This window comes from Cryptotermes secundus, unplaced genomic scaffold, assembly GCF_002891405.2.
Source record: "Cryptotermes secundus unplaced genomic scaffold, Csec_1.0 scaffold2030, whole genome shotgun sequence".
NCBI lineage: Eukaryota > Metazoa > Arthropoda > Insecta > Blattodea > Kalotermitidae > Cryptotermes > Cryptotermes secundus.
The window spans coordinates 76768-94457 of NW_019731241.1; the positions used below are offsets into that span (position 1 = coordinate 76768).

The window sequence follows — 17690 nt, forward strand, 5'->3', positions numbered from 1 at the left end:
GCGGGAACTCGCCTATTACCGTAGTAACGCGAGCGTTACGTTACCGCCACGTACCGCTGGGGAGGTAGGGGTCAACATGTCACAATATTCTTGTACCCTCCTGGATCAAGACGAATGACACTTCTAATAAGAAGTACAGGGTTTGCCATTGGGGTTGGGTGTTTTGGAATGCAGTGCCATAACGGGGGAAGTTCTACATGTATATGGTTTCAGCTATCACAGCAAACAGATACATGACTCAATGTGTGGCTGCTGTCAAAACATTCTTCAATTCAGTCTATTATGCATATGGAAGAATTTTTGGCTCAAATTTGATATGCCAATGCATGAAAGAATTCCAACTGTTGTTTATGCAGCTGCACTTTGGCCAGTACTGAAAATTCTGTTTGATAACACATCTGTTGAGGTGAAAATGGACCTCATCAGTCACTATTAACAAATATAAAACAGCAGCAATATTACACAAAACTTTTAAAAACATAAATTTAGACATGCCATTTTATCATGACCCTTCATAAGTTGGTAATCAGAATTTTATATGGATGCTAACTCAAATTATAATTTTAATAATAGCAAATTTCATAATTTATATAAACGACCTCCCTCCTACACTAAGGATCTCATCAATTCCTATAATATTTGCAGATGACTCTAGTGTTATAAGTTTTGGTAAAAATTTCAATGATTTCTTCATGTTATCAAGCAAGGTTCTTTCGCAAATGAGTGAATGGTTTTCTGCAAACAAGCTGTCCCTGAACCTAGAAAAAACAAATGTAATAAAATTTATAACAATAAATTCACCACAATATCCATTTAACATAGGATATGATGATAAATACATAGAATAGGGAATAAACACAAAATTCCTTGGTTTGCAAATTCATAATCATTTAATCTGGAAAAACCATATTGATCTGTTGATTCCAAAGTTAAGTAGAGCATGTTATGCAGTTAGATTCATGTTACATATTAGTAATATTGACACTCTCAAATCAATCTATTTTGCTTACTTTCACTCTTTAATGAAGTATGGAATAATTCAGTGGGGTAATTCATCTGACAATAAAAAGGTATTTACAAGGCAAAAGAAAATTGTTAGAAACATGATGGATGTCAAATCCCATAATTCTTGTAAAGATCTATTTAAGAGACTACAGATCTTAACTTTTCCTTGTGAAAAATACGAGGTTGTTCAAATATGACCAGGACTGATTTTTTTAAACCATAATTGCCAAACACTTACTTGCACATGTCAATCTTCAACGTACTCCCCTCTGGAGTCAACACATTTTTTTCCAATGTTCTGGAAGCATCCTGATGCTCTTTTCAAAACAGGCTTGTGGTTGGCGGCATATCCACTCCACAACAGTCTGGATGATGGCATCGTCATCCACAAACTGCATGCCTTGCAAGTGTGATTTGAGCCTTCCAAACATGTAGAAATCACTTGGGGCCAAATCAGGACTGTACTGCGGATGTGTCAGAAGGTTCCATTTCAATTTCCGGAGGGTTTCCAATGTTGTTTTGGCCATATGGGGGCATGCATTGTCTTGAAGGAAGGTTACCCGCTTTCCACCTGACTTCTGCTTGGATTGGATCTTTTCCTTCATGTCTGTTGCCAGGAGGTCTGAGTAATAAGCTGTATCAACTGTTCTGGCATCTGTGAGAAAGTCTACATGGATAACCCCCTGCCAGTCCCAGAAGAACGTTGCCATCACTTTTCCTGCCGAACAGCTCCTCCTCGCTCTCCTGGGTTTGGGAGAACAGGTATGCTGCCACTCGTGAGACGGCTGCTGGGACTCGGGAACGAAGTAGTGCACCCATGTTTCATTGGTGGTCACTATAGACTTCCAAAATGCATCACTTTCATCTTCAAACTGCTGTAGGAGACGATTGGCAGCTTGCATGTGCACCATTTTGTTCATGTCTGTCAAAGTGCGTGGTACCCACCGTGCATTCACCTTGCGACAGTGCTGGCGGTATTACACAATGTCTTCTACACTACTAACACTGATGGACAGCATTGCTCCAAGTTCCTTGATAGTGATGGGCCTATTCTCACGAATAAGCACGTCTGCATGATCAATGTTTGGCTCAACGATGGATGTTCGTGGCCAACAATCATGAGGTTCATTCTCCACATGCTCTGCCCTCTCTGGAGCACTTACACCACTCAAACACATGGGTCCGTGAGAGACACTCTTCCCCATACTGTTGCTGGAGTCTGTGGTGAATTTCAGTGGATGGGATGTTTTCTCCAATGATGAATTTGATCACAATGCATTGTTCCACACTCCACGGTACTTTCTGTTCGCTCATCACTCTAGCAACTCCCAGAGAGGACTGAACAGGTTCTAACCCAAACAGGAGGGAAGGTGGAGGTTGTGGCTTCACTCTCTCAAGGTCGCACGCTACTGCGCAGTGCGGCTTGTTTACACACAAATCAGTCCCAGTCATATTTGAACCACCTTGTATATATTCATTAATAAACTTCATTACAAATAACGAACATTTTCAGATGAACGAGGATGTACACAGTGTTAACATAAAACACAAACACTGTCTTCATAAACCAATTGCTAACCTCTCATGCTTTCAGAAAAGCGCATATTATGCTGGATTCAACATTTTTAATAACCTGCCATCTGATCTCAAAGGTCTTACGAATGAAAAGGCATGATTTAAAATAGCACTGAAACGATACTTAAATACACATTCATTCTACTCTGTTGATGAATACCTATTGTCTAGAAAATAACTTATGTATCTTTAAATAGCCTTGTGTGTAGTCACTGTATATTCTTGGTTTCTCTTGTGACAACTCCACTGGGACTGTACATATGTTTTGTATTCACATGACATATTCCACATCCTACAGTCATTTTGGCTAACTTTGGATCCACGGAAAGCAATGCCATGTAATGTAATATTTGTGTAAAATTCAAATGTCACACAGCTGAACAGGAGGGCTGACAACTTTGTACTGCATTCCTCATCCTTTCGATGTTTTCTGGTGTGTGAGGTGAACAAGCACCACAAACAATCCTGCAGTTCCATGAATAAAAAAAGAAGATCATTTACTCTCTTTAAACTCATATCCTACTTTTGAGTATCACCGTCTATATCATTGGTTCCCTAACTCTTTTGTCAAAGAGGTAAATTTATTATCAGGTAAATTTCCATCTCGATTGAAATATTCCATAATAAAACCAATTTATAAGAAGGGTGATAAAAAAGATATTAAGAACTATAGACCAATTTCACTATTGACATCCTTCTCAAAAATATTTGAGAAAGTTATACTAGCAAGATTATTAGAACATGTCGTTAATAATAATATATTATCTACAGATCAATTTGGGTTTAGAAGTAATTCCTCCACTCAGAAAGCCATATTTACTTTATTAAAGTACATTCTACAAGCATGGAACAGCAAGTCTGTGGTGGGAGGTATATTCTGTGATTTAGAAAAGGCATTCGACAGTGTTAATCACGATATATTATTGAAGAAATTAGAATTTTATGGGATTACTGGAAGTGCTAACTTGTTAATGAAATCATATCTTAAAGACAGATATCAAAGAGTCCTTATTGAAGAGAACTCTGTAAAAGTTAAGAGGACCTCAGAGTGGGGTAAGATCAAACACGGTGTTCCGCAGGGGTCAATTCTTGGACCGCTGCTTTTTTTGTTATATATTAATGATCTTCCTTATGTGGTAAATATGTCCTCTTATCCAATTCTCTTCGCTGATGATACAAGTATTATTGTCAACAACCCTAATTCTATAAATTTCAAAGAAGACCTTATCTTAGTATTTGATCAAATAAATAAGTGGTTCAGTACCAATCTTCTAGTATTGAATTTTGATAAAACCCAATATATACAATTCAAAACGACTAATACTCCAGAAATTCCGATAAACATCAGTTATAATAATAAATATATTGTCAATTGTATGGAGACTAAATTTTTGGGTATTACTATCGATAGTGTCCTATCCTGGAAAAAACATATTCAGGATCTCAAGGTTAAATTATGTAAAGCAACATATGCAATTATGACACTTAAACCCTTTGTATCACCCGAATCACTAAAGAGGATTTATTTCGCGTATTTTCATAGCATTATGACTTATGGAATAATCTTTTGGGGAACCTCTTCTCATAGTGGTGATATATTTAGGCTTCAAAAAAGGGTAATTAGAATTATTACTAATTCTAAGAAAAGAGACTCTTGTAGAAATTTATTTAAGGATTTGAACATTTTACCGTTTTATTCTCAACTCATATTCTCGTTATTAATTTTTGTAATAGATAACATTGAGTTATTTAAAACCAACACTGATCTACATAGTATAAACATTAGAAGTAAAAACAATTTGAAGTTGCCACAAGCAAGGTTATCCAGCTATCAAAAAGGGGTTTATTATATGGGCATTAAGACTTACAATCTGCTTCCATCCTCATTAAAGGATCTAGTAAACAAGAAGAAACAGTTTAAATTAGCTTTAAAGAGATATCTTTTGGAGAAATCCTATTACTCACTACGGGAGTTATTTGATGGGTGAATGGGGTGATTTTCACCCCTTTGCATATTGAAGTCCTGTATAGAAGGCATACTAGGAAGTGGGATGTCTTATTACATTTTGTTGTATGCATTGTGGGCTGATTGGTGGGGCTGGTACATGTAGGACGGTTTACAGTACTATTGTTATGCATCATGATTCTGGGAATGTATTGTATAGACCAGTGGTTGGTATAACCAATTTGTTGGATGTGAAGTGTGGTCATAGGTTGTTTCTTTGGTATACTGTAGCTTTTAAGTGATGGTTGTGACACTTTCCTCAGGGTAATTAGTTTTTTGTTTTTTTTATACTTCATGTTAAAGTCATTGTTGAATACATATGTTACTGGTACTTTTAATTTATGGTTTTATCTTATTGTATTTAAATGAAATTTTAATAATGTGTGTACTGTATCATATATCGTTCTTATCGGGTATTTTGACTCTGTTCCAATGATTGGGAACTTAGACTAGTATTTACTTTGTGACACGTTCTATATCCAACAGTTTGTACTTTCAACTCATGTATGGATCAACTGAACTTGAAATAAATATGAATATGAATATGAAAAGACCTAAAATTTGAAATCATATTCTCCATGTGACTCAAACAGTACCTGTACAGACCCAGAAACCTGCTATATCTTCACAACAGAATATTAAAGAAAACTCTATCTGTACTCAGACCATGTATATTTTCTACATGCACACTTAACAAGGATCTTAACTGGCAATTTCAATTGATTATTATAGGAGTTTGTGAAATATCAGTAGGCCCTAATGATTCAAGTTCAGTTCATAAACCCTCAGTTAGGGGAACCTTAGTATACACAACAGACTGTGCTGAAAAAGTTCAACAAATGCACTTTGATTCACAGGCCAGTTCACCATGACAACCAAAACACCACACATTTACAGGTGGCTTGTATGCATGAAACTTCCCTTGTACAGAGAGAATTCTAAAATACTCACTCCCTGTGGAAGACCTTGTATGACACAAAGAGAATTTCATAATTAATGCAGAGAACATTATAATAATGAACTACACAATTTGTGATAATAAAAACAGTAAACCCATTATTTTAGGTTATTACATAGGCTACGTAGTGATAATGTATCAGCTTCTGATATCATTTAGCACTGAAAGACATGAAGGAGTCATGTGTGGTGAACTGAAAAGGATGAGGAAGGTCATGGCCTATTTCAAGATAACCTGGTACTCACCCATGCAGAATAAAATGCTTGAGAACATCACTTTGCACTCATGCTATAGCAAAGTAAAGATATCATTGCTCTTAGAATATTCTAACAGCATTTCTGGGAAGAAAAGCCTCATACTCGAGCATATCTTACCTTGGTCCAGTGATTAAGGCCATCTCTTTCTAAGGGACCCAACAGAGTAGGTGTCTTTCCTCGCCTGAGGACGGAAACAGATCCACCAATTCCCATAACATCGTGTTTTTCTTATTTATTTAGAATCCGGACGATGGACAAAGTCCAAAAACCCAGTATCTCTATTTCTTACCTCATCTGTAAGGATGACTATACGTCCTTCAATCCTTGGTGTGAGTTGACATGATTCTTGTTCTAGGTCATCTAAACTTGCTCTTCGAGTAAGTCTGCTGCGTAACTGAGCATGTGTATGAGGCGGTGGATGAGCATGTGTATGAGGATGAGGAGGAGAGGGGCTGGGTGAGTGCCTGTTGTCTCCTGCATTAATATCAACTGTGCTGGCTCTTCGGATAGGTGGTGGACCATCCAATTCTCCTCCTGCACCATCCAACATTTTAACAAGACTGCCTGAAAAGAGAAATGCTATATTTGAGATATCTTAAATCACTAGAAATACTGTGAGTTTTTAAAGTGGAAAATTGTGTACTTCTTCTGTTAATAATTTTCAGTGCTTCATCACACACAAAATCCCAGATGATTAAGTGAAGTTCACTTCTTCTTCCTTTTGTTTTAAATTTATGTGTAAACTCTCCATTTCATTTCGTAGCATAAAATTACCAAAGGATTACAATAGTCAATCAGTATTATAATTACACACGAGGTCCAACAAACATACAGGATGGCCCAAAAGACAGTTAAGTGGTTAGAAAATGTACACTGAAATATATGAGAAAGTTCTTTATTACTCACTGAATTTACAAAAATTGCTTGAAATGAGATCCTCCATGTTTACTGCACAACTCAAAACAATGTGATACAATTCTACAAATTGAGTGGCATTACCGTGTTTTGGCCTTCAGAGGCCTTCTCATTAAGGACTTGTACGTGATTTAAATCTCAGCTGTTTTGAAAATATTTCTTGATTTACAATTCATTAAGAAACATTTCAATAATTGTAGCATACTTTTTATCATGTTTCCACCTATTTTGTAAAAGAAAAATTTATTGATATTGTCACGTGTTGGGTGTATAACGCGACAAATAACTTCACGCCATATTTGATATAGCGAATTTTATTTCACATTCGCACTTACAATCACCCAAATTACAGATTCACAATTACTGCTATCTGCAGTATCACAAATGCTACATTGCAAATGCCAGAATACAACTGACTGGTTGCTGGCTAACTCGGAACTGACTCAGAACTCGCTGCTGATACATTTTAACTAACTCATAGGTAGCTCGGAACTCTCTCGGAACTACAACTGAACTGGCCGACTGTTACGTTACAACTGACTCGTAGCTGCTATGCAATTCCCTTATATAGCCGCTGTGCTTGCCTGTTGCATAATGAGTGCCTTGTCACAGTAGGAATCGGTGCCACGTCATCCTGTTGCGTCACCGCGCGTTGCGCGTTACCTTACCGTGCGGAGGGGGGGAGGGGAGCGCTGACTCACCCGCCGCGTCACTGCTGGTGGGGGGGGTTCTCCGTTGCGCAACATGTCACACTGCTCCCTCCTTAAGGCTGTTCGTCCCGAATAGCCTAACGGTGCACCCCCGTTCCTTTTCCGTCCCGTAGCTGTGCTTGCAGTGTCTCCTGTTGTTTCGGCTACTCTTCTTGCAGTGACTATTCTTTGTCCGTTACATCCACTACTCTCTTGAGACAAAGCTCGTCTCGAGCGGTTTCCTTTCAGCTCGCCAGAAGATCACATTCATTCATTGCTTTCTCCCGTGGCACATTCACTCCCTCTGGGGAGGCCAGTTCTTCTACATATCCGGTTCCTCCTCTGCTTGAAGTCTCTTTTTACGTTTTGGAGGGGGTCGTCCCCTCCACAAGGTCCAATCCTTGATCATTTCTTTCTTTGGAGGTTCCTTATGTCGACGTAACAGCTCTTGATGCGTTGTCTGCACTCGCTGACGTCGTTGTTCCTCCTGGTCTTCCAGCAGCTTGCTGGCATGAGACCGTGGCACCAAGTCCTTTCTCCAGTATCTGAAGGTTCCCTTGGGAGTTTCCTTCTTCTAGGCATTTGTCCAACGTCGTGCCACTGCCGCGGGATGGGATATCTTCCTGCAGGTGGCAGCCAACTTTATCCGGGACACATGATCTCCTCGGGTCCACGATTTATTGAAGATGTTTCTCTGGCGCCATGCCACTCTTGCAGAGCGGGACACCTTCCTGCTGACGGCCAATTTATTCTGGGGTCCGCAATTTTCCCGCGTCGGGTTCTTCATAATTCGTCGCTTTCAGTCCCTACGCCTTTTCTTCTTCGGTTCTCCGACTGGCATTACTTCGGCGTCTTCTATGGGTACCTCTCGTAATTCTGCCGCCTCAGGTTTCCTGTGCATTGAGGCCGGCTTTTCTCCTTCTAGACGTGCCTCCATCTCTTGGCAGGCCATCGTCACTCTGACCGGTATCACTACGGGGACCTCTTCTTCTTGTGCCATGCCCACTACATCCTGTTTTTCGCTTGGATTTGTCTCCACTGTATCTTGGCAGGCTGTCGTCTCTTCCTGCCAGGCATTCATATTGGTTTTCAACCTCTTGGCTCGCATGGCAGCCATCCTGGCTTCGATGGCATTCGTCTCTGCTTGGAAGGCTTCTCTCTCTGCAGCCAACTCTTCTCGCCAGGCCTGTCTGTCAGCCTCCCATCTTGCTATGAAATCCTTATGGTCGGCTTCCGCCTTAGCTTGGTTGGATCTCATGCTGGCATCGATTCTTGCCAGCATTTCCATTATTCCTTGCATATCTTGTTTCTCCATTTTGTTGCAGGAAAGTACTCGATGCACAATAATTAGTGTGTGGCGTGTTTAAGTTCGTCATCCCACTTCTGACACCAAATTGTCACGTGTTGGGTGTATAACGCAACAAATAACTTCACGCCATATTTGATATAGCGAATTTTATTTCACATTCGCACTTACAATCACCCAAATTACAGATTCACAATTACTGCTATCTGCAGTATCACAAATGCTACATTGCAAATGCCAGAATACAACTGACTGGTTGCTGGCTAACTCGGAACTGACTCAGAACTCGCTGCTGATACACTTTAACTAACTCATAGGTAGCTTGGAACTCTCTCGGAACTACAACTGAACTGGCTGACTGCTACGTTACAACTGACTCGTAGCCGCTGTGCAATTCCCTTATATAGCCGCAGTGCTTGCCTCTTGCGTAATGAGTGCTTTGTCACAGTAGGAATCGGTGCCATGTCATCCTGTTGTGTCACCGCGCGTTGCGCGTTACGTTACCATGCAGAGGGGGGGAGGGGAGCGCTGACTCACCCGCCGCGTCACTGCTGATGGGGGGGGTTCTCCGTTGCGCAACATGTCACAATATTAAGTTAACTTACAACTGATAGTAACAAACAATAATGAAACACTGGAGACAATTAAAAGGAACTAAGGCACAATGTTAGGGTTGCACCATAGCTCAGGTGGTTGGTTGCTGGCTTCTCACCGTGGCAGCCCGAGTTCGATTACAGGTCAAATCATGTGGGATTTGTGGTGGACAACATGGTACTGGGGCAAGTTTGCTCAGGGTATTTCAGTTTCACCTGCCAATTCTCATTCCACTGAAATCTCCATACTCATCATCTATCATCCAGGGCTGGTACAATAGGCCAATTAGTGGCTGATGTACCAAGTGGATTCAGCCTCACCCCACCTCAAGAAACTAACTAAAAGGCACAATGTTACTGGTGAAGCTACCTGCAAGGAACTGGAGAAACTGAATTAGAAACAACACATGTAGCTAACTCATACAACTGTTCACAGGTTTAAATGTAAGTAGTCACATTAATACAAAAGAATAATTTATGTTAACTGACATCTGGGCCAATCTGTATAATTGAAACCCATTCTGTAAATACACATATAGACTGATTTAAAGTTCTATGGCCAGACTTTAATTGCTTGTTGAGAACATAAATTGGAGCAGAAAGTGGACAAAACAGCCTTGAGATTTGCCATTGTTCAAGAGTTAAGGTATTTTAGTCTTCATCTATTTTGTGTGTCCACATGGTAGAATCTTTATAATGTTATATAACATAGCTCACATACTGCATTCATTTCCAACGGCAAAGCAGTGATATCAATAAACGGGGTCAATATGATTTAATAATGTGGAATATGCCAATATGCATTTTCTGTGTAACTTTTGTAATGAAAATGTTAGAGCTGCATCAAGAAAATCAGAATCAAGATCAGAACCAATCTAAAAAAATCGCTTAATAGGGGGTGGAGTCCGGCTGGGTTCACTCGGCACAGTGGCCACTGATTGGCCTATTGTACCTGCCCTGGGTGATTATGATGATGGAGAATTTTGTGGAATGAAGATTGACAGGGGAAACTGAAGTACTCAGAGAAAAAAACCGCCCCAGCGCCACTCTGACCACCTCAAATCCCATCTGACCAGACCCAGGATTGAACTTGGACCGCCGCAGTGGGAAGCCAGTGATTAACCGCTTGAGCTATGGCGCAGCCCAGAAACAAACTAACAGATGTGTCTGAAACAGTACACCACAGTTTGAGGGAAACACATGCATTCATGTCACCAGCATATGCTGACTGCAGCATACAATATGCAAATTAAGAGGAGGTATTAATGCTGCATCTGCTAATCCAACAACTAGCACTCAGAGAAGAGTTTGGACATACATATTACATGACAGGCTGCCCTGATGCATTTTAACCCTTGAACCCAGTGGGATTTATGCACCGGGCTCTAACATGCTGCAGAAGCAGTTTCCACCGAGGAATTAAATTTACGTATGCAAAATAACGCTGACTTTAAACTAGTCACAATTTCAATATTTTTCAACAGATTTTGAAGGAACTTGCACCATAAAAATGTTAAGAATTATTTTTTGGGTTCACCTTGGAATCATTTTCATAAAATGTTTGGCTTCTGTTGAAAAGATATTGAAATGAAGAGAAGCAAAATTTCAGTTACGAGGCACAACACATTTCTAATTTCAAGAGCACAAAACACTAAGATACCTCTTGCTCTTGATAAACAATACAACTGAAACCCAAAAGTTTCTAGGCTGATAATAATGCAATTCATCACTCCAGACTCATGTCTTATAGTCCAAGCACCACAGAATTTCTCAGCACTAACAGTAACACTAATACAAACTGTCATGTGTTAGTGACTAGACAAAGGATTTGGACTGGTAACGGGATATACTGAATGCTTAGAACTTGTAACTACAGTCTCACTGATTTACACACTTTAAAGATCACTACAGGAGTTGGGATAGAGCAGTGAGAATAGCGACTGGCCACAGGCTGGACAAGCAAGGGGTCGGAGTTTGAGTCCTGGTAGGATCAAGGATTCTCTCTTCTCCATGTTGTCTAGACTGGCTCTGAAGTCCACCAAACTTCCTATCCACTGGGCACTCTTACCCTGGGGGTAAAGCGGCCAGGGCGTGAAGCTTATCACGTACCTCCAGCTAGTGCCGAGGTCAAGAAAATTTGGATCTATACATCCACTCCTTCCCATGCCTTCAGGGCGTCATGCTTAATTTGTTAAGCAAAGGGACAACTGTATCTTACTTTACCCTACAGATGACTACAATTACATCACACACAAAATCTTCTGTTTGTTCACTAGTCGCTGCCAGGTAGAGGCTACGAACAATGAAACTCAAGCATGACTTCCTTGCTGTGGGTGCATGAACCGAAAACACCACATCTTCTATTGTTACATCACTATCTGCTGCCATGGAAACGTCTTCACTCTGCCGTTGCCTAGCAAAGGCCGCCTCTTCTTGTTTGGCTTTCAGCCATCACGTAACAATACGAAACTGAATGGTATATATGCAAAAATTTACTATGAAAAGTTTGGGAAAGTATGTATATTACAAGTTGAGTTCCATGCGATATATTCTGAAGCGTTCTCCAATGCAGTCTTGCTTCATAGTCAGGATACCAAAACAATGCCTCTTTCCTTTCCGTCTGTTTACAACAGTACATCTCTTTTGTGGCCTGGCTTTCTTTTCAGTAGGTGGAATCTTTTCCAAGAAATGTCTTCATATCAAGCATGGCATAGTGTTCTCAGATGAATGTCTTCCAGGCCACTTCCTCTCAACTACAGTTCCATGATTTGCTAGAAGAGCCTCCATCAGCTCTATTCCTTCTACAAGTGAATAGAGAATTCAATGCATACATTTTCGGCAACATTCTGGTCTTCATATTCAATTTATATGTTTTCTTTCCCTCTATGAGATAATTCTGGAGGAGCTGGTCCTTCCAGTCCACAGCCCCATAAAGTGGTTGCTACAAGTTTCACTTTTTCCAGTTCCCTTTGTGCTGTCACTTCCCTTGTCTCATCAGTATGAAATATGGATATCATGGTGACATTTCTTCTGTTATTCAACTTAATCCACGAGATTGATTCAGAATGCCAAAAATATCAGCTCTCCTTTCACCAACTTCTCTTTCAGTTTCTTAGGAGCACCCTTTCTAATCAGACTCAACATTCCAACATAGTCTATGAACACCTCTGACTTCTGAACCAAAGATGAAAATTTAAAGAAACTGTCCATTTAGACTGTGTACCCCATTTCCTAGTAAAGTTCCACAAGTTCCGAGGCAATTGCCATTGTTTTATTTGTGTCCCTTGAGATCAAAGACGAGTTCAGTGTTTTGTCTTTTTCCCTGTCTGCAAAATGAAGGACTACAAGTACCCAGCACTGCACATGCAAAGCATAAATGTTTTTTTTTTACTAAATTATGATAACTACTGACAATTGTTGGCAAAATGATCAGCATCCTTTCCCACAAAAGTCAGAGATTCTTCAACAGAAATATCCTGCTTAGGCAAATACAAAGTCTGAAATTTGTGTCTGAGGTATATTATTATACAATACATTGAAAACAGCTTTTATGCACCTTGATATGTTGTGAACTATGTTTATTACTGAAATGTAAAAATCTGCATACTGACGTAAACTGGTCCAGTGAAGTGACAGCTAAAAAATGGGCAGTGCTTTAGTGGCATTTTTTTTTAAACTGGACCTGGAAGTAGGTTTTGATTACCATGATATGGATCAACCCTCTTAGCCTTGATCTGAATGAAAACAACATTCCCCTTGATTTCATACACTGTTCAGTGTACCAATTATGTATTTCAATTGTAAAGAATAACTTTCACATCTTGATCACTTCACAAATATTTCTGGCTACATTTTGCAGTCCAGATATACATTAAACATTTCCCTTTGCACCACATAATTTGACATATCTTCACCCCCACCTCAATCAATAATATCTTCAGGTTCACTACCATCAATTGCTTCTGTTACATAAACATCACTAACAGATTAATTATCTGAATCAATATTACTGTTTTCAGAATTAGAGAAACATTCATTCATAACACCTACAATTTCACAATCAATAAATCTTTAATAGTCAATGCCACATCTATTAATAGCTGAATTATAACTGACAAATTTCCAAGATAACTTACTGAATACAGAATTGATAAATCTGGTCAATACACATAATAAATATTAGCATGGGACTTCATCTTGGAAGATGTGCGAACAAAACTCATGTAGCTCAAATACTAATTGTATGATAGAAACACAAAACAGAAGTAGTCCACACAATAGCGATGGATGGCATGTGCAAAGCATGCAATGCACAGCACTCCACACTGACAAGTTAAAATAGAAGCATCACCTCTTCTTGGTATTTATGGAATGGTAACTTAGTGCTTGTTTTACCTCTCATTTCCTCATCAATCTTCCAAATGGCCAAACTGAATAGCTTTCCTACCAAAAAAATATTATTCATTTGTTGTTTTTCCATCTGTCCAAACCATTATACCCTACTTAATTTCATCATTCTAGCAATAATAGTTGTGCAACACATATATCATAATGTTCCTCATTATGAGTACTTACACTCACATCATCTCTCAAGACCAGATACTTTCCTCAGAACTTTGTTTCCAAACACCTGAAAACTATGCATTCAAGAACACAACAAACCTATATTATCTAGATTTGAAACCCCTGTTACCACAGCACTGGCAGCAGGATTTAAACTTGGCATTAATGCAATTTATATCACACAAAATGCAATACTGGGAATGCTGAACCAGGTCAGGCACCAAGAGTTTTGCAAAGACATCAATGGCACATGCTGAATACTCTTCTTCTCAGAATAAATCACAATTAAAAGTATTTCTGATGAATGTATAATATCTATTCTAGCATTTTGTACTGTCACAAAACAAACATGGGCTTGAATAGTATACAATAAATGACTAAATGAAATGCAGAAATAAGTCAGTCAGTTTATTACAGCAAACAGTCTAACTGACCATCATCAGGTGTCTATAAATTAAACATTAAATATATGACATTATTGTTGGGTAGTATGACCACATTAATCCATTTTTCACTGTCTTTAAGTTATAGGTTTATTTGATGGGGTGAATACATGAAAAGTATACTAAAAAGACATAAAATTATAAAATGTATATTTTTTTTTCTGTGGCACTACAGCCCCAGTTAGGGCCTAGACCTACCTCCATGAAACTCTGTTTCACTTCGGTTTACTAGATCTTACACATTCGGTAGGACTCCTTGGGCGAGTGATCAGCTCGTCGCAAGGCCTCTACCTGTAGACAAACACAGAAAAACGCACACAAACATTCATGCCCGGAGTGGGATTCGAACCCACGATCCCAGCTTCCGAGCGAGCGAAGACAGTGCATGCCTTAGACCGCTCGGCTACCGTGACCGGCAAAATGTATACATATAAAATATAATTACAAAAGGTAATTTTCACGGGTGGTAGCAGTGTTATGTTTTAACCACTTTCAGGGGGACAACTAAATGGCTTTTAGTTGTGTGTTTATAGTTAGTAGATTGGCACTGAAAGGCATATTTGTATATCTTCCTATTTTCTTCTGGATGTTCTTGCTCATATTGTATCTATAATGTAAAAGTAGGGCCGTGAATTATTTATATTGCTACAATTGTGATTTCTGTACTTATATTTTATGGCATTATGGGTGGTGTTTAGTGTGTTGAGTAGTTTTGTAGTACTTGATATGTCTATGCGATGATTGTGAGACGGAACATGTGCTGCTTGGTAACAGCTGGTAGACATGTCAGTGATACATGGGCTATCACTAGGCAACTGCTTGGTAAACAGATTCCTGAGGCAAATGGGTAAGCATACAATGAATGAATGAATGAATGCATAAGAGGTGGGCCTTCTTGGCCCTTGCATCACGACCACAGTGATCTATTGTGCCTCCACTTCTGATTATCCCCTCAACAATCCTGCACTTTAAATGAAGTGCAGGATCTTGTATGTGGGGACATTGAAATAGTCACTTGGATCCATAAAATATTGACCTACATGGCGCAATCTTAAACAAGTTAAGGCCTCACATTCGCATAGGATATGTGTGGCTGTTTCATTTTCTTCTTGACACCTCTCACAAGTTGGACTGTTACTTAGTCCCAGTTTGAAGAGGTGTCCTTCGAGGTGACAGTGTCCTGTAAGTTGTCCTACCACCCATCATAGCTGGTTCCTGTTTAACTTCAAAAGTTCCTTTGCTCGTTTAGTAGAGGGTCCTCATATGAGTCCCTTTGCTTGCCTGAGTGCAGTCAAGGATCCCCAGCATTTATTGTGATTCATATTTGTCCAGTCCCTGATTGCCTTTTTGGTGACTCCTACAGAGATGCCAGAGGCTGGTTCAGGTCCTATGAATGGATGTTCAGCTCCAATCTTAGCTAATTTGTCTGCTATTTCGTTTCCAGCAATACCCTCATGCCCCGGCACCCATATCAGTTGTACCCTGTTATGTTTGGCCAGTTCCATGAGAGTTTGGTGACAATCCCAGACCAATTTTGAGTAGATCTGGTGTTTGTCAAGCGCTGTAAGTGCAGCTTGGCTGTCAGACAGAATGTAGATGTTCCTATTTCTGTAGTTCCTATCTAGATTCTCCATAATACATGCCTTAACGGCATGTACTTCTGCCTGAAATACCATTGTGTACTACCCAAGGCTGAAACTAAGTTTCTGATAAGCATACAATGGTCGAGGTATTCTTGGACCTAACAGTGGAAACAGTGTTTGCTATGAGGTTTGTGCCAAAATGTTATAAGCAGGGTCAATCAATTTCCAGAGTTGAAGGTGTCAGCTGTCAACAGTTCAGTTGAGTGAAGTGATATGAAGTAGCTAGTTAGTGAATGACGAAGTTCAATTGTCAGTTGAAAGTCAACCTATGAAGAGAACTCTAGGTTTGTGTGCAATGGCCACCAGCCTGGGACCCACTTAGTTGAGCTGTCAGTTGACAAGAGTTCTGCACGTGCAGCTGTGATAAGAGGACCTGAGTACGGGAGGCTGAAACTCTCCCTCACTAAAAGCAGTTGCTAGGAAATGGTTAATGGAGACTGTAATAGATTGAGAACACTAGTCTGTGTGTCAGTGATCAGTAAAATGTACTTCCAAGTAGTAAAAGCCATACCCTGTCTACAGTCACACACACATAAATTCATGATTTTCTGGTGTCAGATGTGAGTCAATAAATCCGGTCACCAATCCATACCCCATCTATAGTCACACACACCCCTAAATTGTGACAATACTGTTATGGTTAGGTATGACTGTGATTTTTGTACTTGCATTTTATGGTGTTATGGGTGGTGTTTAATCTGTTGTGTTGAGCAGTTTTGTAGTACTCAATATAGCACTGTGAATCAGTATTGCTTGAGTTGTTCTATGCAGTGATGACTTTGATAAATTTGACTCTGAGTGGATGTGAAAATGATGTTGTCATACATGTAACAGGTACTGGAAAATGTAAGATTTGAGGTTTTCATGATGGTAACTATGAAGAATGCCCTCTTCTGGGATTTGGCGCCCTGTAGATCTTGTGTGACCGACGTTTTGAAGGAATGTATCACCTCCTTTTCCAAGGTAGAAAAATCTGTGAGCAAGCAGGTGGCTGCAGCTTCGCCCGCAGATTTTTCTACCCTGAAGATGGAGGCGATGCATTCCTTCGAAACATCAGTCACATAACAACTACATGGTGCCACATCCCAGAAGACGGCATTCTTCAGGTACTGGTAAAGGTTACATACATACATACATGAGTGTAATTTACTGTCTTTATGTATATACTCGTACAGTGAACAGAAGGTGTTGTTACATCATGGTTTCCATGTGATTGTATTTTTTCATTTACTGCTGCAATATGAAGTCTCTTGTAATATATACATGTTTGTGTAAATGTGACATTGGTGTGGTTTAAATGTTATATTTTAGACCCCTATTTCTAGTGTTCAGTTATGTTGTTTAAGTGGTTGACTATTCACTGTGTGTTTCTGATGTAGCTGACTGGAGTAATGATGAATGACTGAAGAATGTGACCAAGGTTCCATTTATGTGAAGGATGAGGAGGGTTGGGGTACATGGTGGGGGGGCTAGATGGGTGGAAGGTGGGGGATGATTCAATGTAGTGTTGTTATGTGGGTTATGTTTCTGAAACTGCATTGAATATGGGGCCATGGTGTCTGTAAAGGTGTTGTTTATGTGTTGTTTCTGTAAAGTAAGATTATACATATTCATTCATTCATGAGTAATCTGTCAGACGACAGGTCCACAGTCTCTTCCAAAACAGTTCCTCCACTTAATGCGATCTAGAGCTTTGTGCTTCAAATGAGAATATCCTCTTCTGTCCCCAAGGTCATCA

At 39.6% G+C, this 17690-nt stretch overlaps 1 protein-coding gene across 8 annotated transcripts in view; it reads right to left on the minus strand.

Moving 5' to 3' along the window:
* LOC111866657 (mannosylglucosyl-3-phosphoglycerate phosphatase) overlaps positions 1-17690 on the minus strand; it is a 171398-nt gene that overhangs the window by 13311 nt on the left and 140397 nt on the right. For all 8 annotated transcript variants that reach the window (XM_023855827.2, XM_023855826.2, XM_023855825.2 and 5 more), the window contains one exon: positions 6090-6362. In XM_023855827.2, the coding sequence (XP_023711595.1) occupies positions 6090-6362 (273 nt within the window). The remainder of the gene's footprint in view (positions 1-6089; positions 6363-17690) is intronic.